This window comes from Dipodomys ordii, unplaced genomic scaffold (assembly GCF_000151885.1).
Source record: "Dipodomys ordii isolate 6190 unplaced genomic scaffold, Dord_2.0 Scaffold94, whole genome shotgun sequence".
Lineage (NCBI taxonomy): Eukaryota > Metazoa > Chordata > Mammalia > Rodentia > Heteromyidae > Dipodomys > Dipodomys ordii.
The window spans coordinates 2,344,855-2,367,436 of record NW_012267310.1 but is presented as its reverse complement, the minus strand read 5'-3'; the positions used below and the strand labels follow the sequence as shown (position 1 = coordinate 2,367,436).

At 43.9% G+C, this 22,582-nt stretch overlaps 2 protein-coding genes across 2 annotated transcripts in view; both read right to left on the bottom strand.

Moving 5' to 3' along the window:
* Positions 1-22,582, bottom strand: part of Mbtps2 (membrane-bound transcription factor peptidase, site 2) — a 40,781-nt gene that overhangs the window by 4,561 nt on the left and 13,638 nt on the right. Inside the window, exons 4-7 of the mRNA XM_013026460.1 lie at positions 11,333-11,451; positions 9,982-10,162; positions 3,188-3,282; positions 2,164-2,359 (exon numbers count right to left, since the gene is read on the bottom strand). Of these exons, the coding sequence (XP_012881914.1) occupies positions 2,164-2,359; positions 3,188-3,282; positions 9,982-10,162; positions 11,333-11,451 (591 nt within the window). The remainder of the gene's footprint in view (positions 1-2,163; positions 2,360-3,187; positions 3,283-9,981; positions 10,163-11,332; positions 11,452-22,582) is intronic.
* Positions 13,572-15,552, bottom strand: Yy2 (YY2 transcription factor). Its single transcript, XM_013026454.1, has 2 exons — positions 15,487-15,552; positions 13,572-15,369 (listed from the first exon to the last, which is right to left on the bottom strand). The coding sequence occupies exons 1-2, from the start codon at positions 15,550-15,552 to the stop codon at positions 14,353-14,355; spliced, it is 1,083 nt and encodes a 360-aa protein (XP_012881908.1). The 3' UTR covers positions 13,572-14,352.

The following is a 22,582-nucleotide window of genomic DNA, read 5'->3' as shown; positions in this document are numbered from 1 at the left end:
TTCAAACCATGATCCTCATATCTCAGCTTTCTGCATAGGTACGATTACAGGTGTGAACTACCAGCACCCAGCTCTGATGTTTTCAGGTGAGAGTGAAATAAAGCTATCGACCAATTAGTACTATCAAGTACAGAGGCCTTAATATTGATTTTTGTCTAAAATAAATAAATACACATTTCTGTATTACTCAAAGTAGGGTCATTTCTTCATATGTCATGACTGTATTTAATATTCACAGTCTAGAGTCAGTTAGTGTCAAACCAGTAAGAAAAATGAGTCCAATTGTTTCTCGATAGATGACTACAAAGCAATGAGAAAGCTTTTTAGAGTAATATAAAACTCATATCCATTAACTAATGGATGAACCAAGAAAATATAATCTGTCAAAGATGCCTTGAAAACATTATGCTACATGAAATATGATAATCATAAAAGATTCCAGTTATATGAAATGCCCCAGAGAGGCACATTTATACAAACAGAAATTACATTAGTGATAGCCAAGGGCTACAGGGATTGGGGAAGCATAGAAATTTAAAAACCATTGAATTGTACACTTTGAATGAGTGAATTGTATGGTAAACTATTAACAGAAAAAGTACCATAAGGATTCCTTCCTTCCTTCCTTGCCAGTACTTAATAATTCTACTTCTGGCTTTTTGCTAGGCAATTGGAGACAAGAGTCTCATGCGCTTTTTCTGTCTAGGCTGGTTTCAAATTGCCATCCTCAGATCTCAGCCTGGTGAACAGACACTATAATAGACGTAAGCCATTGGTGCCCAGCAACATAGGGAACGGGGAAGCTATTTTTTTAGTTTAATCATACAAAATCCATGTGTTATACATAAACTAGTCATATCACTATGTATCCTGGTTTTCTTGAGGGGATGCAGCTACTGCCACTCAATTGGAGAGCCCAGATGAATTTATGAACTGAGAACATCTGAGAGATCACCTATTTGTTTTGGGCATAAATAGTGGAGAAGGAAAAATGCATCACTTTCTTCAGGTAAGTTCTCTATCTTGCTTCATAAATTCAGGTTATTGTATGGCTAAATTTCACTAAAGCGTAAGCATTTTAGGACTGGGATGTAGGCAAGTGGCAAAGTACTTGCCTAGCAAGTGCAGTGTCCTGGGTTTGATACCCAGTACCAAAAAAAAAAAAAAAAAAAAAAAAAATGAGTTCAGAGACTTGCTATCACCCAAAAAAAAAAAAAAAAGGAAGCAAGGAAGCAAGCTAGCAAAGTTGGGCACTGGTGGCTCAGGCCTATAATCCTAGCTACTCAGGAGGCTGGGATCTGAGGATCACTATTCTAAGCCAGCCTAGAAGGGAAAGTTCATGAAATTCTCATCTCCAACTAACCAGAAAACCAGAAGTGGGCTGTGGCTCAAAGGGTACACATAGACTTTTGTAAAAAATGCTCAGGGACAAGTTCAAGCCCCATGACTCCCCCCCCAAAAAGGAAAAGAGAAGACAAAAAATACAGTTAAGGGGCTGGGAAGGTGGCTCAGTGGTAGAGTGCTTGCCTTGCATGCATGAGGCCCTGGGTTCGATTCCTCAGGACCACATAAGCAAAAAGGAAAAAGCCGGAAGTGGCACTGTGGCTCAAGTGGTAGAGTGCTAGCCTTGAGCTGAAGAGCTGAAGGACAGCACCCAGGCCCAGAGTGCAGGCCCCACGACCGGACCTCCCCCCCCCAAAAAAATACAGTTAAATAAAAAAGCTTAAGCCCTTTAACAAGTGACCAAACTTATAATTAAAAAAAAAATCAATGCAGGGATTTGTATTAAGTTTCTACCGAAGAAACTATTTATGGTTTGTGTGTGTGTGTGTGTGCGTGTGCGTGTGTGTGTGTGCGGGCGTGTGTGTGTGTGTGTGTGTGTGGATTCTGAGGCTTGAAATTATGGCCTGAGCACTGTTCCTGAGCTCTTTTGCTCAAGGCTAGCATTCTACCACGTGAGCCACAGTTTTAGTGTGGCTTTTTGGTGGTTGTTAATTGGAGATGAGAATTTCATGAACTTTCCCTTCCAGGCTGGCTTAGAAACTGTGATCCTCAGATCTCACCTCCTGGATAGCTAAGATCACAAGCGTGAGCCACAGGTACCTGGCAATATACGTGATATTAATGTTTTTCTAAGGCTCTACCATAGTATTTAATACTCACCAGTGTAGTGAAGATGTAATGGATGTCCTACATACAACATATCAATTTGGGGTGGGTGCTTCACTTTTATTAAGCGAGTATGAGTTTCTAAAGAAGGTATTATACAGAAACTTGAACTTGAACTTTTTTTACAATCTTTATTGCTTCTACAAACTTGGGTAGCTTCAACTGCTTTCCGGGCAGGTAGACATGTATGCTATAAATAAAAAAAAGTAGTCAATATTAAAAATGATTCATTTACTAACAAAAAACACAAGCTTCAATATGGTTTTTTTTTTTGTTGTTTTTTGGGTCTGGTCGTGGGCCTGAACTCTGGGCCCGGGCGCTGTCCCTCAGCTCTTCAGCTCAAGGCTAGTGCTCTACCACTTGAGCCACAGCACCACTTCTGGCTTTTTTTTTCTGCTTATGTGGTGCTGAGCAATGGAACCCAGGGCCTCATGCATGCAAGGCAAGCGCTCTACCACTGAGCCACCTTCCCAGCCCTCCCTGAGCTCTTTAGCTCAGGCTAGTGCTCTACCACATGAGCCACAGTGCCACTTTCGATTTTCTGTTGGTTAATTGGAGATAAGAATCTCAGGGACTTTCCTGACCAGGCTGGCTTTGAGCCATGATCCTCAGATCTCAGCCTCCTGAATAGCTAGGATTACAGTGAACCCCTGGTGCCCAGCATGCTTTTTGACTTTTTATTTATTTATTTTTAGTTTTTATTGCTATACTGGTGATGTACAGAGTGGGGGTTATGGTCACATCTTTTTTTTTTTTTTTTTACTTTTTTTTGGTTGGTCATGGGGCCTGAACTCTGGGCCTGGGCACTGTCCCTCAGCTCTTCAGATCAAGGCTAGTACTCTCCCACTTGAGCCACAGCGCCACTTCTGGCTGTTTCTGCTGATGTGGTGCTGAAGAATGGAAGCCATGGCCTTATGCATGCAAGGCAAGCATCTACCGCCGAGCCACCTTCCCAGCCCCATTTTTTTTTTATTTCTTTTGTAAGAATTAAATCAGACAGGCCTTGGGGACAACTTACCAAGCGCTTGTTAAAATTATTTCTGTAGGAAAAACACACGTCTGTGAGGCTATGATTATTGCAGCATTCAGTGGAACCATCTAGTCGTTTGTATGCTAAAGAAAAACACAGTGCTGATTAGAATTACTTATGTACAAGGATTTTTTTTGTAGGTTGTGGGAATTGACGTTAGGTCCTGGGCACTGTCCCCAAGCTTCTTTGTGCTCAAGGCTAGTGCTCTACCACTTGAGCCACAGTACCACTTCCCATTTTTTTTTGCATGGTTAATTGGAGATAAGACTCTCTTGGGACTTTTCTGCCTGGACTGGCTTTGAACCACAACCCTCAGATCTTAGCCTCCTGAGTAGCTAGGATTACAGACATGAGCCACCAGCACTCAGTTCATACAAGTGTATTTATAGCAAACACTTAACTTTTCTATGCCCTTACTATAACTTGAACTCTGGGATGAGATGCTGTCCCTTAGGTTTTTTGTTCCAGGTTACACTCTAAAATCAGAAAAACACTTCTGCCTCCAAGTTTTTGATGGTTAATTGGAGATAGTCTTGGTAACTTTCTTGCCTTGCCTGGCTTGGAACAGTGATCCTCAGATCTCAGGCCCCCCCAGTAGCTAGGTTTACAAGCGTGAGCCACCAATACCTGGCACTATTGTGTGTGTGTGGTGTGTATGTTTGTGTGTATGCCTGTCAGGTGACTAGAACTCAGGGCCTGGACACTGTCTTTCCTGTCTGGGCTAGCTTTGAACTTCAATCCTCAGATCTTAGGCTCATGATTACCTAGGTTTATAGCTGTGAGCCATTGATATGTGGATAATATTTAGTATTTTTTTGTGCTAGTACCGGGGCTCCAACTCAGAGCCTGGGCATTGTCCCTGAGCTTTTGTTTGCTCAAGGCTACTATTCTACCACATTAGACATATCTCCACTTCTGGCTTTTTGTTGTTGTTGTTGTTAATTAGAGATAAGAGTCTCAGGGACTTTTCTGTCTGGAAAGGCTTCAAACCATGATCCTTAGACCTCAGTCTCATGAGTAGATAGGATTGTAGGTGTGAACCAATGGCGCCTAGAAATATTTAGCTTTTTTAAGACAAAAAAAATAAAAGTAGTTGGGTACCAGTCGCCAATGCTTGTAATCCTAGCTACTCAGGAGGCTGATATCTGAGGATTGTAGTTTGAAGCCAGCCTAGGCAGGAGTGTGCATGAGATTCTTATCTCTAATCATCACCAAAAAAATCTGGAAGTGAAGTTGTGGCTCAAGTGATAGGACAGTAGTCCTGACCCAAACACAACAACAACAACAAAAACACTTTAGGGACAGCACTTAGGCACTGAGTTTAAGCCCAGTACTGGCACACACTCACATAAAAGGAAAATGGCACATGTATATGAAAGGAGTTGTCTAATTCAGAGTTCAGTTTGACAGCTGTTTGCTGTAGTTTAATTTCACACTCTGAAAGGGGATTCAATTAATTTGAAATCAAGAAACCACAGTGAGCTGGGCACCAGTGGCTTACACCTATAATCCTAGCTACTCAAGAGGCTGAGATCTGAGGATCATGGTTCAAAGCCAGCAGGAAAGTCCCTGAGATTTTTATCTCCAATTAACCACCAGAAAACCGGAAGTGGTGCTGTGGCTCATGTGGTAGTGTGCTAGCCTTGAGCTGAAGAGCTGAGGGACAATTCCCAGGCCCAGAGTTTAAGCCCCACAACCGACAAAAAAAAGGGAAGAAACCACAGTGACTTTATGATGTATGCCCTCATAAATTTAACTCAACTTGGGATAGGAATGTGGCTTAGTAGGAGTGCTTGCCTAGCATGCATGAAGCCCTGGTTCAATTCCTCAGTACCATATAAATAGAAAAAGCCAGAAGTAGCACTGTGGTTCAATGGTAGAGTGAAGACTTGAGCAAAAGAAGCTCAAGGACAGTGCCCAGGCTTTGAGTTCAAGCCCCAGGACTGGCAAAATAAATAAATAAATAAATTTAATTTATCCAGCTGGCGTTTCAGGGTCTCAAAAGGTTTAGCAATAGTAACTCCAGTAACTCCTTTCTTAGTGAAAGAGATAGTGGAGAATGGTCTATTAGGAAAACTTTTGGAAGATGTTAGGTAGCTCTAGAGGCTAGAGAAATTGGAAAATATTTGAACATTAAAGAATATGGTTCCTAGCCATGCACCGGTGGCGCATGCCTGTAATCCTAGGGGAGGCTGAGATCTGAGGATCACAATTCAAAACTAGCCCAGCAGGAAAGTCCATGAGACTCTTATCTCCAATAAACCACCAGAAAAACAGAAGTGGCACTGTGGCTCAAGTGGTAGAGCACTAGCCTTGAGCTGAAGAGCTGAGGGACAGCGCCCAGGCCCAGAGTTCAAGTCCCACAACCAACAAAAAAAGAAAAAGTATATAGTTCCCATGGGGCATCAGTGGCTCATGCCTGTAATTCTAGCTATTCAGGAAGATGAGGTCTAAGATCATGATTTGAAGCCAGTCCAGGCAGCAAAGTTCATGAGACATTTATCTCCAATAAACCACCAAAAAAGTTGGAAGTCGGGTGCCAGTGGCTCACACCTGTATTCTTAGCTCCTCAGAAAGCTGAAATCTGAGGACTGTGGTTCAAAGCCAGCCCGGGAAGGAAACTGTGAGATTCTTATCTCCAATTAACCACTAGAAAACCAGAAGTGGAGCTGTGGCTCAAAGTGGTAGAGACTAGACTTGAGCAAAAAAGCTCAAAGACAGTGCCCAGGCTCTGAGTTTAAGCCCCACAACCAACCTGACAACCATACATATACACAAATATGTATATGTGTGTGTGTGTATGTGTATGGATACACACACATGTGTGTGGTTCCATTGGCTCACAACTGTAATCCTAGCTATTTAGGAGGCTGAGATCTGAGGATCATAGTTAGAAGCCAGCCTGAGAAGGAAAGTCCTTAAGACTTTTTTTTAAAGGAGAGTATTATTATTTACTACAGAAGGATAAGAAGCTGCATAAAAAGGATATTTTCTCATTGTTATTATCTTTAATATGAAGGCCCCAGGCTCTGACCACAGGAAGCAATCATTTCAAGTAACAACAGTAGCACCTATCATTTATTGAATACTATGTTCTAAACACTATGCTCAGGTATTTTCTTATTTATCTGAATTCAAAATTCTAAAAATTTATTTACAAATACCTATTGGTAGGCATTATTTTTGTGCCAATCCTGGGGACTGAACTCAGGGCCTGGGCCCTGTCCCTGATTCTTTTTGCTCAAGGCTAGCACTCTACCACTTGAGCCAGAGCTACTTTCGGCTTTTTCTGTGTATGTGGTACTAAGGAATTGAACCCAGAGCTTCATGCATGCTAGGCAAGTGCTCTACCACTAAGCCACATTCCCAGCAGGATTGTTTTTTTAAAATTAAATTAATTAATTAATTAATTTTGACAGTCATGGGGCTTGAACTCTGGGCCTGGGCGTTGTCCTTGAGCTCTTCAGCTCAAGGCTAGCGCTCTACCACTTGAGTCACAGTGCCACTTCCCATTTTCTAGAGATAAGAGTCTTATGGACCAGCCCAGGTTGGTTTTAAACTGTGATCCTCAGATCTCAGCCTCCAAGGTAGCTAGGATTACAGGCGTGAGCTACCAGCGCCTGACCTATTTTATTTTATTTTTTTTTAATGATGGCACAATGTGGCTCATGATGGTAATCCCACCTACTAAAGAAGCATAGATAAGAAGAATCCTTTTTTGGGGGGGGCCAGTTCTGGGGCTTGAACTCAGGGCCTGGGCAATGTTTCTGAGCTTTTTGGCTCAAGGATAGCACTCTACCACTTGAACCACAGCACCACTTCTGGCTTTTTCTGTTTATATGGTACTGAGGAATTGAGCCCAAGGCTTCATGCATGCTAGGCAAGCACTCTACCACTAAGCCACCTTCCCAGCCCCAAGAAGAATCTTTTTTTTTTTTTTTTTGTCGGTTGTGGGGCCTGAACTCTGGGCCTGGGGGCTGTCCTTCAGCTCTTCAGCTCAGGGCGAGCACTCAATCACTTGAGCCACAGTGCTACTTCGGCTTTTTCGGCTTATGTGGTACTGAGGAATTTTACCCAGGGCCTCATGCATGCAAGGCAAGCACTCTACCACTGAGCCACCTTCCCAGCCCCCAGGAGAATCTTGATTTTAGGCCAGCTCTGGCAAGAAGTTAGAGTCCAGCCCCTGAATATAAGCCAGGTGTGGTAATTTACACCTGTAATCCCAGATATGCAGGAAGCATAGGAAAGAGGACTATGTTCAAGGGTAGTCCATGTAAAAACTTCAAAACTCTCTCTGAAAAAAATAACTAAAGCCAAAAGGGTGTGGGCATGTCTCAACTAGTAGAGTACTTACATAGCAAGTGCAAGGCCCTGAGTTCTAAACCTAAATATAACAAGAAAAAAAATAATGATCAGAAAAGTAAAATAGGAGTTAGGCAAGTTGGTGTACACCTGTACTCCCAGCAATTGGGAGGCTGAGGCAGAAGACTCTAATAATTAAAGTCAGCCAGGACCACACAGTGAGACCCTTAATACATGCTCAATCTCCATGAGTCCATGGCTGGAATGACATCACATGCAAGAAACAACTTTAATATGAGCTCTAGCACATTTGTATTTCCTCATTCATGCAGGTGAAGTATTTGTTTTACTTTATTTCATTTTTATTTTTGTCAGTTGTGGAGCTTGAACTTAGGGCCTGGGTGCTGTGCCTGAGCTTTTTCACTCAAGGTTAGCGCTCTACTGCTGTAAGCCACAGTGCCACTTCCCCAGGTGAAGTATTAAGAACTGAATTTATCAAGTATAATTCAGAGACATTCAGTGTAAAGACTATTGATAGCTTCTAGCATTTCACCTGTAATTCCAGCATTCAGGAGGCTGAAGCAGGAAGATCTCAAGTTGAGGTTAGTTTCAACCATTTTGCTTTCCTAAGCTGAATTAAAGTAGCCAGGACTTCCCCAAAGAGAAATCTGATCAAGGTCACTCTAGCCAAAAGGCCAAAAAAGGTAACTCACAGGCAGTGGGGGTAGGAACCAGACCAAGGCTGTCAGTTTCCATGGGCTGGCTCTTCTCAGAGGGGATTCCCCCAGGGGCCCAGGGTAGGGGAACTGAGATGGTAGGGTGGGTGAAGGGAGACACAAAGAATAGAGGGGGGGACCCAGAAAGGAAGAAAAGGGGCAGGGAGGAAAAAATCAGAAGGGAAACAGAGGCCCAGAGGTACCCCCACCAAGATTCTTATTCCAATTAACCACCTGAAAACAGGAAGCAGAGCTGTGGCTTAAAGTGGTAGAGTGCTAGCCTTGAGCAAAAAAAAGCTCAGCGACAGTGCCCTGGCCCTAATTTCAAGCCCCTAGACTGACAGAAGAATTTTAAAAAAAGAAATGAAAGCCAAGTTGGTGCTGGTGGCTCACACCTGTAATTCTTGCTACTCAGGAGGTTGAGATATGAGGATCGCAGTTCAAAGCCAGACCTTGAGACTCTTACCTACAATTAACCACTAGAAAATCCAGAAGTGGAGCTGTAGTCCAAGTGGTAGAGTGCTAGTCTTAAGCCTAAGAAGCTCAGAGACAGTGCTTAGGCCCTGATTTCAAGTCCCAGGACTGGTACACACCCACAAAAGAACAATATATAGTAAAGAAAATACACATATTAATATCTAGCATGCCAAGGGGAATATTAGTTTGTAACAATTTATTTTACTGATTTATTTATTATTATTATTATTATTTTTGTCAGTCATGGAGGCTGAACTCTGGGCCTGGGCACTGTCCTTCAGCTCTTCAGCTCAAGGCTAGCACTCTACCACTTGAGCCACAGTGTCACTTCCAGCTTTTTCTGCTTATGTGGTGCTGAGGAATTGAACCCAGGGCCTCATGCATGCGAGGCAAGCACTCTACCACTGAGTCACCTTCCCAGCCCCTACTGATTTATTTTAAAAATTAGAATGAGCCAGGTTCCCATGACTCACACCTGTACATCTAGCTACTCAGGAGGTTGTGATCTGAAAGGATCACAGTTCAAAGCCAGCTCTGGACAGGAAAGTCCATGAGACTTTTATCTCCAATTAACCACCAAAAAGGTAGAAATGGATCTGTGGCTCAAAGTATAGAGTGCAAGCTCAGAAACAGTGATCAGATCTTGAGTTCAAGCCCCACCCAGGACCAGTAAAAAACAAAAACAAAAGCAAAACAAAAGATTGAATGAGCCAGGTGCTAGTGGCTCATGCCTGCAAACCTAGCTACTCAGGAGGCTAAGATCTGTGGATTGCAGTTTGAAACCAGCCCAGGAAGAAAAAAGTCCATGAGGCCCCTTTTTTCCAATTAAACACCAAAATACCACAAACAGTAGAGCAGGAAAGAGCTCATGAACAGTGCCCAGGCCCTGAGTTCAAGTCGGAGTATCCACACCAACCAAAGGAAAACAGAAAGAGAGAGAACAAGAAAGAGACAGAGTGCATGTGCGAGCCAGGTTCTGATGCCTCATACTTGTAATCCTGGCTACTCAGGAGGTTGAAAGATGAGGCTCAAGATTCAAAGCCAGCCCAGGCAGACAAATGCTAGAGTTCATATTCAATTAACCAGCAAAAAGCCAGAAGTAGAGGCATGGCTCAAGTGGTAAAGCACTAACCCTGAGTGAAAAAGCTCAGCAAGAGTGAGAGGCCCCAAGGTCCAGCCCCACAATTGACACAAATTTAAAAAAGAATGAAGTAAATCTATAGATATGGTCTAAGGGTTAGTAACTGCAAAGTTCTGGTGTTGGACGCATTTTACTAATATACATACCTCTGACTGGGAAGCTTAACTGTTGTAAAGTTGATGCGCTTATGCAGTAACCAATTTGGGGCTCATAGGCAATGGTATCCAGACATTCATTCCAGTCTTGCACATTAGTAACAGGACAGTCCTGTAAATGAGTGACAAGGTCTCCCACAAAAAGGCCTCGGGGTCCAATGGCAGGTGAATCCTTGGAAAGATGGCAAAACCAAATCAGACAATATATAAAGATAAGTTATCCCAGCCCCAGAGTTCAAGCCCCACAACCAACAAAAAGCAAAAGAAAAAAAAAGATAAATTATGATTAATCTAAGCAAACAATATAAACTGAGCTATTTCAGTAGAATATTTTGCATACTGTATAAAACAATTTACCTTTGAATTTAAGATCTATGTATCTAGACAATTAACAAAATAAAAAAATCTAATAAATCATCTAAGAGTGAGACATTTTTCCAGTTTAAAAACATAAATCCAGCTGGGGCTGGATGCTGGTGGCTCATGTCTATAACACTAGCTACTCAGGCGGTTGAGATCTGAGATTTATAGTTCAAAGCCAGCCTGGGCAGAAGACTTATCTCTAATTAACTGGAAGTGGAGCTGGGGTTCAAGTGGTTGGGTGCTAGACTTTAGAAAAAAAAGAGAGAGACAGCACCCAGGGCCTGAGTTCAAGCCCCAGGACTGGCAGAGAAAAAGTAAAAAAACCCAGTTGGAAGCCAGGCAATGGTGGCTCACTCCTGTAATCCTAGCTATTTAGGAGGCTGAGATCTGAGGATTATGGTTCAAAGTCAGCATGGACAGGAAAGTCCATGAGACACTTCTTTCTTTTTGTTGTGAGACCAGAACTGGAACTCAGTACCTGATGCTTTAATTATTACTCAAACCAGTCATGCCTCCAATCCCAATAAGACTGTTGTTTCCAATTAACCAGCAAAAAAAAAATCTGAAAGTGGAGCTGTGGCTCAAGTGGCAGAGCACTAGTCTTGAGTAAAAAAACCTCAGGTACTGCACTCATACCTTGAATTCAAGCCCCAGGACTGGCATACACACACACAATCCAGCTGATTGCCAATGGCTCATGCTTGTATTCCTAACTATTTACAAGGCTGAGATGTCAGGAACCCTGTACAAAGACAGCCTAGATACAAGAATCTATCTTCAGTTAATTAGCAAAAAGCCTTAATTGGAGGCCTGGCTCAAGTGTTAGAGTTCCAGCTATGAGCAAATAAGTCCAGCAAGAATCAAAGGGGCTGAGTTCAAGCCCAAGTACTGACACCAAAAAAAAAAGAAGACATAACATTGTTAAGTATTATATCACAACATCTGGTGAAAAATGCCCCATGAGAGATCCATTATTTACCTCAGCAACTTCTGTGATAAGCACTCCCACTCCAGTGTAGTAAAAAGGCAAGAGAATTACTGGGAGGAGGACAAGAGCTAAAATACCCAGGAGGGCAAGGACGAAATTATGCCAGATACCTGCAAAGAGACAAAAGCATTAGTAAGTTCATCAAGAGCAAGAATGATATAGGTAGCCAGATTTATAACACACATATATTCTGAGAATTAATAAAGCGATGAGAAGCTGTGAAGCAGAGTACTAACAAGTACAGTAGGCAGATACTCTGTTAGAGGCTGCCTTCCTGTCAGGTACTAAAGTCTTAATCTGATTTAGATTAACCAGCAAAACGCTGGAGCTGGAGGGATGGCTTAAGTGGTAGAATACCAGCTTGTGAGTGAAAAACAGAGAGAGCTCAAGGTGTGAAGTTCAAGTCCAAGTACTGGCATAAAAAAAAGAAGAAGAATGGCTGGGAAGGTGGCTCAGTGGTAGAGCGCTTGCCTTGCATGCCTGAGGCCCTAGCTTCAATTCCTCAGCACCACATAAGCAAAAAGAAAAAAGCCAGAAGTGGCGCTGTGGCTCAAGTGGTAGAGCATTAGCCTTGAGCTGAAGAGCTGAGGGACAGCGCCCAGGCCCAGAGTTCAGGCCCCATGACCGGACCAAAAAAAAAAAAAAAAAAAAAGAAGAAGAAAAATCAAAACCCTATCTCAACTTTCAAACATTTTTCAGGTCACCAGAAGACATAGTAGGTACATAAAAGCTCGTATTATTCCTAGAATCACCCACAATAGTGACCTATAGCTTATTATATAGTATAAATTTATCGAGTCCATAATATTTTTAATGTACCCAACGAACTTCTTGACTCTGGCAGAGGCTTCTGTGATCGGCAAGGCCACAAGTTCACCATTCAACAGTAAAAAATGGGAATAACGGTAGTGGTGATGGTAGATGTGCGGATGGTACCCTAGGGAGGCTGTGTCTCCTATTCGGCCCCTCCCAAAGACCTCTATGGTGTCTTCACTTCCAGCTGTGCCAGTCTGTTTTATCTATCACAATCTAATTGACAAGCCCTGCCTCTTATAGTAGGCCTTCATCCACTTGCTCAAGGTGAGTCTCTCCATCTTGAACTACGCAGCAGGACACTCCCGCCCCTCCCCCACCTTCCGGTTGCTGTGGCTTTTATCCGTTTTTTAATCCCTCCTCAGATATGGCTGCCAGCTTTGGTGGTGGCAGGGAGATGCATAGCTTTGGCAGCAAGAACAAACGGTGGGAATAAGCGGCGGGAACAAGCGACGGGAATAAGCGGCGCCTGATCGCTGGAATCACACTCTCGTTCCTCTATCCCACCGCCCCATCGCCCCACGTCCATTTCTTTTTGGACTGTGTCACCCTTTCCCTCACTCTCTCCCAGGCCCCACAACATGCTGAGCAGGAAAGTGTGTGAGACTCTTTTTTGGCGTGGGGTGGGGAAGGGGCTGGTTCTGGGCTTGAACTCAGGACCTTGGCACTGTTCCTGAGCTTTTTTACTCAAGGCTAGTGCACTACCACTTGAGCCACAGCTCCACTTCTGGCTTTTTTTTGGTGGTTAATTGGAGCTGAAGAGTTATCAAAGACTTTCCTGCCTGGGATGGTATGAACCATAATCAGATCTCAGCCTCCTGCATAGCAAGAATTAAAGGAGTGAGCCACCAGCATGTGGCTTCTGGCTTAATTGGCACTTTAAGCCTATTTTTAAGCCAGGTTGACAGTGGCTCGGGCCAGTAGTCCTAGCTATTGAGAAAGCTGAGATCTGAGGCTCTTAGTTCAAAGCCAGTTCAGGCAGGAAAAAGCCATGAAACTTTTATCTCCAATTAACCACCAAAAAAGCCAGAAGTAGAGCTGTGAGTGCTAGTGTGCTAGCCTTGAGGACAAAAGCTCAGGGATAGTGCCCAGGCTCTTAAATTTAAGCTCCAGGATCAGCACAGAAGAGGAGGTGTGTAAGAGTGTAAGGTCCAGAGTACAAGTCCTAGTAATAACACATTTTTTTCAAAGATACTCTTCTTCTTGTGCTATACCTTGTCCTTTCTGCTTTTTTGTGTGCCAGTGGTAGATGTCAAGAGCCACCAAGTACCCAGTTCCCTTTATGTTTTAAAATTTTTAATTTTTTCCCATTCCTGTATTTTTAGTAATGATATATACATATATTTATATATACATACATGCAGGCCAGTTGTTTTTAGAACTGTTTTATTTTATTTTTCTGTTACACAAGATGTTTACATATAAGGTATCCACTAATAAAGAGAAAAATTATACTAACCACTACTTCAATCAAACAAATTACACTCAAAAGCACCTAATTAATATTGAAAAAAAACCCAAAGTGACTGCCAGGTCTGAACTCACTGATGACATTACTGTGTTACTCTGTATAGCTAAATTTTGTAAAAAAAAATATGCTCAATTCAAGGAAGATAACCAATACTAAGATTGTAAACAAAACCCATACACCTTTTTTATAGTAGCAGAAAAATATCTATAAAACATTTTTTACAGCAAACTTTTAAAACCAAAGTTGTCAACTTCTAGAAAAGACACACATAGTTGTAAAAGCGTAACATGAACACTTAAAAAACACTTAAAAAATTTAAAAAATTATAAACAAACTAAGTGCTATTGGTACTTATATAAAAAGTCCAGATTTTAACCAGTTCTCTAGTCAGGCCTTTTGGATGTACGGTTCACGAATTAGTCTATTGAAACCAAAGTTCCTAGAAACTCTACCACCAAAAAAGATAAAGTCGTTTTTAACCAGTTCTTCAATCAGGCGACTGTCTTTTTTGATGTGACATCCACGAATTTGTCTATTGAAACCCAAATTCTCAGAAATACCATCACTTAACAAGATGAACAGTCTCAGTAACATCCCGTACACACGCTCCTTTTGGAAATTTACTACTTCTATCCCAAACAAATGCTGACCAGCAGCTAACGGAAAATTCATTTTCAAACTTTGGGGCATGTAGAAAGAAGGAACATTTCTGTCCCCTCTCTCATCTTCAGTGGTTGTGCATATTTTTGGTGTGGGTTAGGATGTGTGACTTCAGGTTGGTAGATTGGGCAAACTTCTTGTTGCATGTATGGAAGGGGCATGCGAAGGGCCGGTCTCCGGTGTGGATGCGGACATGGGTGCGCAGGTTGAAATCAAGCGAGAAGCGCTTGCCGCAGCCTTCAAAGATGCACTGGTAAGGCTTCTCACCAGTGTGGACTAGCTGGTGGCGTTTCAGCTTGGAGCTCTCCACAAAGGCCTTGCCGCACTCAGCACACATATGCACTCTGGGCCCGTGGATATGCAGGTGCTTCTTCATAGCCGCAGTATCCTTGAACATCTTCACGCAGCCCGGATGAGCACACGGGGTGGTTCTCGGCCCATCTTCTTTGAGTTTCTTCTGCTTCATGCTAGTAAATTCGGCAAGTTGCTTGGGATCGGAGAGGTCAACACCAGGTATGCCCCCAGGAGGAAATTTCTTCCCCATCAAATACTCGGAGTAATCGGGAGGTGAACTTTCTGCTTCTTTGGGGCTCTCAGGCTCACTTTTCTCGCTGGTAGCCCACATAGTGATGGAGAACTCACCCTCCAGGTTTGGGAACTGCACCTGCTCCTGCAGCCCCAGGTCGGCACAGCTGATGCCATCACTGACCTGGCTGCTGGTGCCCTCTTCCGTCTGGTTGCTCTCCTTTTGGCCGTGGTAGCTATTACTGCTGAGCTCCTGATTATCTTGGTGCTCATAACTGAAGCCAAGATCCTGGTAGGCATCACACACATAGCCGGGATCGTTGTCGTTGCCCTCATAGCTGGGTCCGTATGCGACGGACTCCATTGAAGCTGCGAGGGCGGCTAGGGTCTGCTCGAAGTCGTCATCAATATCAGGGCACGGAATGGGTACCTGGTCGAAGATCTCATGGATGGCGGGTACGCACTCGGAATCGTGGCAGGTCACCACTTCCTCTCGGGTCTGCACCACGATCACTTCCTGGTCATGGTCTCCGTGGCTCAGGCTGCCAATACCTAACGGCTGCAGAGCAATGAGAGGGGAGTCGTAATGACCACCGTGAGCCCAATCACCACTGAGATCCTGGTAGACAGTCAGAGCCTCCTCAGGCAGACCCTCTACCGCGCCTCCTCCGCCTACCTCGAGAATATCGGCCGGAAATTCCGCGTTTTCTGTGGTAATATAGATAATGTTTTCTGACGCCATGGCGGAAGTCTTTGTAGCGGATTTGCCACCGGGCTACTCGTCAGTGAAGAAATTCACCTCCAGAGAAGCGCGTAAGCAGTCTACAAACGGAAAAAGCCACTCCCCAAAGCCACTTTCGGAAGAGCGGGTTCGAAACTGCGTCACCCGCACCGGAGAAGCGGAAAAAGCAAGTGCTTCTGGGAGCAAACGTACACGTGATGGCGTAACGTCACCATGTGATCACGTTACGTCGCCATTTCAGACCCCGCCCACCACGTCGCGCAGTTGTGGCAGGCCCCGCCCACTAAGTGTACAGCCTGTACACAATAGCCACTTCCGACCTCACCCAGCAAACGGGCACCTGACTTGGGCACTCAGTGCGCATACTCCGTTCGCATATCCACAGCTACCCACCACTGTGTTATGCATTAGTGTGTACTTGCAACTAGGCATTCCTGCAGCAAGTCAAACGGCTATAGTTAGATGGATATTAATTTCACAATGAGGTTCTTTTTTTTTTCTCGGTCAGGGGGCACAATGAGGTTCTTTACCACATTTTTTGACATTTTATTTCTGTATTTCATCTCAAGTGCCACTCCCAACGTTCGCCCCTCCCCCGATGAGCTGTGAAGTTTATAACAGTGTCTGTGAATAACGGAAAACCTTTTCCCCTACTACACAGTTTTATGTGGGTGTGTGTGGGGGGGGACTGGGGGTTGAACTCAGGGCTTCCTTTACACGATGCAAGCACTCCACCAGTGCCTATACTTCCAGTATACTTTATTTCCTTTTATTTAGTTTCACGGATCTATATTCATAAGCCTACACTTAACATTACTGATAGTTAAGAGATTGCTAGATTGCAAGATAGCGATCAGAAAGTCTAAATATTAAGCCATTACCAAGATAGGGTAGTAATTTTAAAAAATATTGCCTTAATACCATGTTAGATGAGGAAATGTTTCCCTAAAAGACAAACATTCCCCACATTCAAAGTGAGTTTCTAATGATGAACTATCCTTGCATTCTTGAAATATACCATGTAAATGTAGTTTTGTTCTGTTTCTCCAAAAATAGATGTATCTTGGCTAAAATGTTATCTTGGCTAAAATTGTTAGTTTTTTTTTTTTTTGGGTCCGGTCGTGGGGCCTCTGGGCGCTGTCCCTCACCTCTTCAGCTCAAGGCTAGCACTCTACCACTTGAGCCACAGTGCCCCTTCCGGCTTTTTTCTTTTTGCTTATGTGGTGCTGAGGAATCGAACCCAGGGCCTCATGCATGCAAGGCAAGCGCTCTACCTCTGAGCCACCTTCCCAGTCCCATAAAATTGTTAGTTTTTAATGTTTATAAAGCTAGCTACTTGGGAGGCTGAGAGTGGGAGGATAGCAGTTTGAGGACATCCTTGACAGAAAAATTGTCAAGATGACTTCTCAATGAAGAGTTAGGAAGTGGAATATGCCTACTGTCCAAAACAGGAGGGGAATCCCAGCATAGGCAGATCCTGGTTAGAGGCACCCCAGCAGAGATACCCTATCTCAAAACTAATTAGTAGATTCCAGGCACCAGTATCCCACAAGTATAATTTTATATATCCAGGAGGCTGAGATTTGAGAATTGTGGTTTAGAGCCAGCCTCGGCAAATACTCCAGACTCTTATTTCTAATTAACCAGAAAAAAAGCTAGAATTGGAGGTATAGCTCAAGTGGGAGTGTGCCATTGTGAATGAAAAAATGGAACAAGAATAAGGCCTGAAGTTAAAACCCCAGAACTTGCCCCAAAACAAGCAAAACAAACAAAAGCAAAAAATACCAAATAAAAGCAACACACACACACACACACACACACACACACACACACACAGACTGCCTCAGAGGTAAGAGTCCTGACTAGCAAACTTGAGGCCCAGAGTTCAAACGTTAGTACTCTCTCTACCTCTAAATGTTAGTTTTCACTGGAATGGCACATGCCTATAATCCTAGCAATAGGGAGCTAAAGCAGGACACAATCAAGAGTTCAAAGCTAGCCTAGGCTAAAAACCCCTCAAATTCCTTCTTCCTGTAATTTGGGAAGTATATGTGAAATAACATATTAGATATAAAAAGATTTTTTTTTTTTGCAGACATGGGGCTTGAACTCTAGGCCTGGGCGCTGCTCCTGAACTCTTCAGCTCAAGGCTAGCACTCTACCACTTAAGCCACATTTGCCGCTTCTAATTTTCTGGTGGTTATTTGGATAAGAGTCTCATGGACTTTCCTGCCTAGGCTGTTTTTGAACCATGATCCTCAAACCTCAGCCTTCTGAGTAGCTAGGATTACAGGCATGAGTCACTGGCACTCAGCTTAAAAAGATTTTTCATTCAAGATTTTAGAGAATTCTACCTATGTAACTTTCAGGGCATCCCTCATCAACTCTCTTAGATTTTCCCCCTTGTAATTATTGGGCTGTTTAGATTTTGTTTTCAATCTACCCACTCTGGAATTAAGTTGTTAATTAATGAACAAAGAACATTTAAATATTTTCATTTTATTTATTTCATTGGTTATTCTCTAATACGATTGGTAATTCTGTATATAGATGCTTTTTGTTATTATTTAACCTTTTATTTGTGGGGGGGAGGTGGTCCTAGGGCTTGAACTCAGGGGCTGGTGCTGTCCCTGAGCTGCTTTTGCTCAAGGCTAGTGCTCTACCACTTGATCCACGGTACCACTCCTGGCCTTTTCTGAGTAGTTTATTACGGTAAGAGTCTCATGGACTTTCCTGCCCAGGCTGGCTTCAAACCGAGATCCTCAGATCTTAACCTCCAGAATAGCTAGGATTACAGGTGTGAGCTACAAGCACCCAGCTGTGTAATCTTTTTTTTCCTTTAAATAACTCTAGGATTTCAGTTCTATTTTCTGTCTATATCCTTACTAATTACTTCATCATTTTGCCTATATATATTTTTTGCTAGTCCTGGGGCTTGAACTCAGGGCCTGGGCATTGTTCCTGAGCTTCTTTTGCTCAAGGCTAGCACTCTACCACATGAGCCATAGCACCACTTCTGGCTTTTTCTGTGTATGTGGTATTGAGGAATCGAACCCAGGGCTTCATGCATGCGAGGCAAGCACTGCCACTAAGCTACATTCCCAGCCCTTGCCTATATTCTTATAAATTAACCATCTTCTTTGTGTGTGTCTATGATTGTGTTTGTGTGTGTCACTACTGGTTCTTGAATTCTGAGCCTCAAGCTTTCACTTGGTTCTTTGACTCAAGGGTGGTTTTCTACCACTTAAGCCACACTCCTCTTCTAGTTTTTTGATAGTTAACTTCATATGAGAATTTCTTGGATTTTTCTACTTGGGCAGGCTTAAAAACCAGGATCCTCAGATCTCAGCCTCCTGAATGTATAGGATTATAGGTGTTGGATCACCAGTGCCTGGCTACTATCACTTCTCAATTGGTTTATAGTTCTTTATATATTTGTTGATTGTTCAACGGACTTATTGGTAGAGTGCTTGCCTTGCATGCATGAGGCCCTGGATTCGATTCGTCAGCACCACATAAGCAGAAAAAGTCAGAAGTGGTGCTTGTGGTTCAAGTGGTAGAGAGCTTGCCTTGAGCTGAAGAGTTGAGGGGCAGTGCCCATGCCCAGAGTTCAGGCCCCGTGACCAACCAAAAAACAAACAAACAAAAAAGCCTGTATTTAAAGCTGGGCACCGATGACTCACACCTGTAATCCTAGCTACTCAGGAGGCTGAGATGTGAGGATCATGGTTCAAAGCCAGCCTGGGCAGGAAAGTCTGTGAGACTCTTATCTCCAATTAACCACCAGTTAATTGGAAAGTGGCTCTATGGCTCAAGTGGTAGAGTGCTTGCCTTGAGCTGAAGAGACGAGGGAGAGTGTCCAGGCCCAGAGTTCAAGCTCCACAACCGACAAAAAATAAATAAACATAAAATTTTTATTTATATATACACACATGTAGTTGTACAAAGGAGAGGCCATATAACAAAGCCGCTTATGAATACAATGCATCTTGATATTGGAAAAAATTATATTAAGCCAGACCCAGAGAAACAAAGTGATCTTTACTTTTAATGAAATTATAATTTTAAAACAAAGGAAAAAGTTATATAATATAGATTTCTCAATTTTAAGAAGTTTTATCTTAAGTTCTTACCAGTGTATTGAAGTCTTCTTTGGGAACTAATACATGGACTTTTTTGTTTCATGCTGGTCCTGGGGTTTGAACTCAGGTGCCTCATGCTCTTAGTGCGTTTTTCACTCAAGGCTGGTGGTCTATCCCTTGAGCCAAAGCATTACTTCCACTTTTCTGGTAGTTAATTGGAGGGAAGAATCTCACAGACGTTCCTGCCCAGGCTGCTTTCAAACCATGATCCTCAGATCTCAGACACCTAAGTAGCTAGAATTACTGGTGGGAACCACCAGTGCCCAGCTTTACAGACCCTTAAAAATGAATTTTCTTTCCCCCCCCCAGTCCTGGGGTTTGGACTTTGCACCTGGGCACTGTCCCTGAACTTCTTTCGCTCAAGGTTAGCCCTCTACCAAGTGAGCCACAGCACCACTTTTGGCTTTTTCTGTGTATGTGGTACTGAGGAATTGAACCCAGGCAAGCACTCTAACACTAAGCCACATTCCCAACCCCAAAATGAATTTTCTTATACCTATATGGTATAGGTGTCCTTTTTTCTCTTTTCAGTTGTAGGGCTTGAACTCAGGAGTTAGGTGCTATCCCTGAGCTTTTACACTCAAGGCTAGCACTCTATCACTTGAGCTACAGTGCTACTTCCAGTTTCATAGTAGTTCACTGGAGGTAGGAGCTTCTTGGCCTTTCTTGCCTGGGCTGGCCTTGAACTGTGATCCTCAGATCTCCCCCTCCTAAGTAACTAGGATTTCAGGGGAAAGCCACAGGCACCTTGGGATGTTGATTTAGTTTTTTTCATTGTTGCCCATTTTGGGGATTAAACTCAGGGCTTGGGTACTGTCCTGGAGCTTTTTTGCTCAAAGATAGCACTCTAACACTTGAGCCACAGCTCCATTTTTGGCTTTCTTTTGGGGGGTTATTTGGAGATATGTCTCATAGACTTCCCTATCCAGACTGGCTTCAAACTTCAATCTTTAGGTCTCTGCCTCCTAAGTATCTAGGATTAGGTGTGAGTCACTGAAGCCCAGTTGTTCTTGAGCTGTTTTGCTCAAGGCTAGGGCTCTACCATGTATAACACAGTTCCAAGGGGAAGACCCAAGATGGTGACGGAACAGTAGGGAAACACCACAGCTTTCTCCAACCAAATAGTTTGAGTTCTAATGCTCCATTTCCCCAAGAGACCAACGATAGCAAAAAGGCAAACACTCAGAGAAACACAGCAAGTGAAAAAAGAAAAGGAAAACACTTCAGAACCGGCACAACGACAGAAAAGCGTGAGGACCCCTCCTCTACTCCTTGCCGGCTGCACGGCTCTGCACTAAGCTGCCAAAGTGGCCCAGTTCGCAGCCACTGGGGGCCCCAGAACCACAGTGGTCTGTAGAACCCCAGTGCAGAAGATTCTCAGGGACATGAACAGTGTGAACAGAGACCCAAACCATACACAAGGTACCATGAAACCCAGACCCGGAGCCCCCACCACTACCTGGCCCAGCCCATGATCATCTCAATCGAATGCAGAACATGGTGGCGACCAATGACTTACAGAGCACAGAAACATCGATCTGCCACAGCACCCAACCAGTTCCAGGATAAGTGAGTACCCCACAGGGGACACCATCACCCCCACCCCTCAGCTATGAGAGACTGGTACTGGTGGTAACTCCCAGAGCTTGACCCCGACCCACCCACTACCACCTTGCCTATTGGTCCCAATGGAACTATGCAAGCGCCCCAACAACTGGCAGAGCACACCCAGCCTGCCAGGCTTCACCAAGAGCACCCCCTCTGGGAGGGAACACGAATGTGGCTGGTCCCTGGCTAAAGTTGGGAACCACTGGCCCATAGGCCCCAGCAGCCAGCAGTGGGAGGAGTATGTCTAACTTGTGTGTCTTGGGCAGGAGACTGGCAGCAACCCATGTCTACAAGTCCCTGGCTGAATTTGACAACCCCTCCTGTGGGCCTTAAGTCAGGAATTGTGAGAGGGCTTCAGCAACTGGTGGAATACATCCAGCCCACCAGGTATTGCCAAGAGTGCTCCTGGGGGGCGGGGGGACACAAGCAGCCTATGCTGCCAGTCCTTGGCTGAAGGCCGGAACTGCCTGTGGACTCCAGCGAGTGGCTGAAAGAGCCCCACCCGTGTGTCCCAGGCTGGAGCTGCATAATCCACCTGTCCCTGACTGAAGTCAAGAACTGAGTGCAACAACCAGCAGAGGGTGGAGTATGTCTGCCCACCAGAATCTAACAAGAATGAACCCTAAGTGGGTCAGGTTAGCAGCTGGAGGTGAGCCCTCCCCCAATGGAACTGAGACCAGGCCAAGTCTCAGCCTGCCTAGGGCTGAGAGCAGGCTTCAACAATTGATCTAGTAACCAACCCAGAACCAAGCAAAGGCAGCCACCTATTGACCAAAACAGTCAGAGTTTGGGATTTTTCTCCAACAATCCCCGAATCCCCATTCGAAAATCACAGCGAAAAATTACAAGATTCATCAGCAGCTAAGACTGAAAACCATCCTCAAAGGCCAGCAGCCACCCAGGGAAGAACTCCAATGAAAGTAAAAAAGAAATGGAAGACAAACGCTACATCCAAGAGTCAATTAAGTCAACGACTCAAGATTTACAGTGAGAAATGCATCAGAAATTTAAAGAACAAAGAAATGAATTATCAAAAAAGATCCAGAAATTCAAAAAAGAGATGCACTCAAAAATAGATGCAGTATACACCGCTTTAAAAGACAAAATTAATACTTTGAGAAACAGGGGCTGGGAAGGTGGCTCAGTGGTAGAGCGCTTGCCTTGCATGCATGAGGCCTTGGCTTCGATTCCTCAGCACCACATAAGCAAAAAGAAAAAAGCTGGAAGTGGCGCTGTGGCTCAAGTGGTAGAGCGCTAGCCTTGAGCTGAAGAGCTGAGGG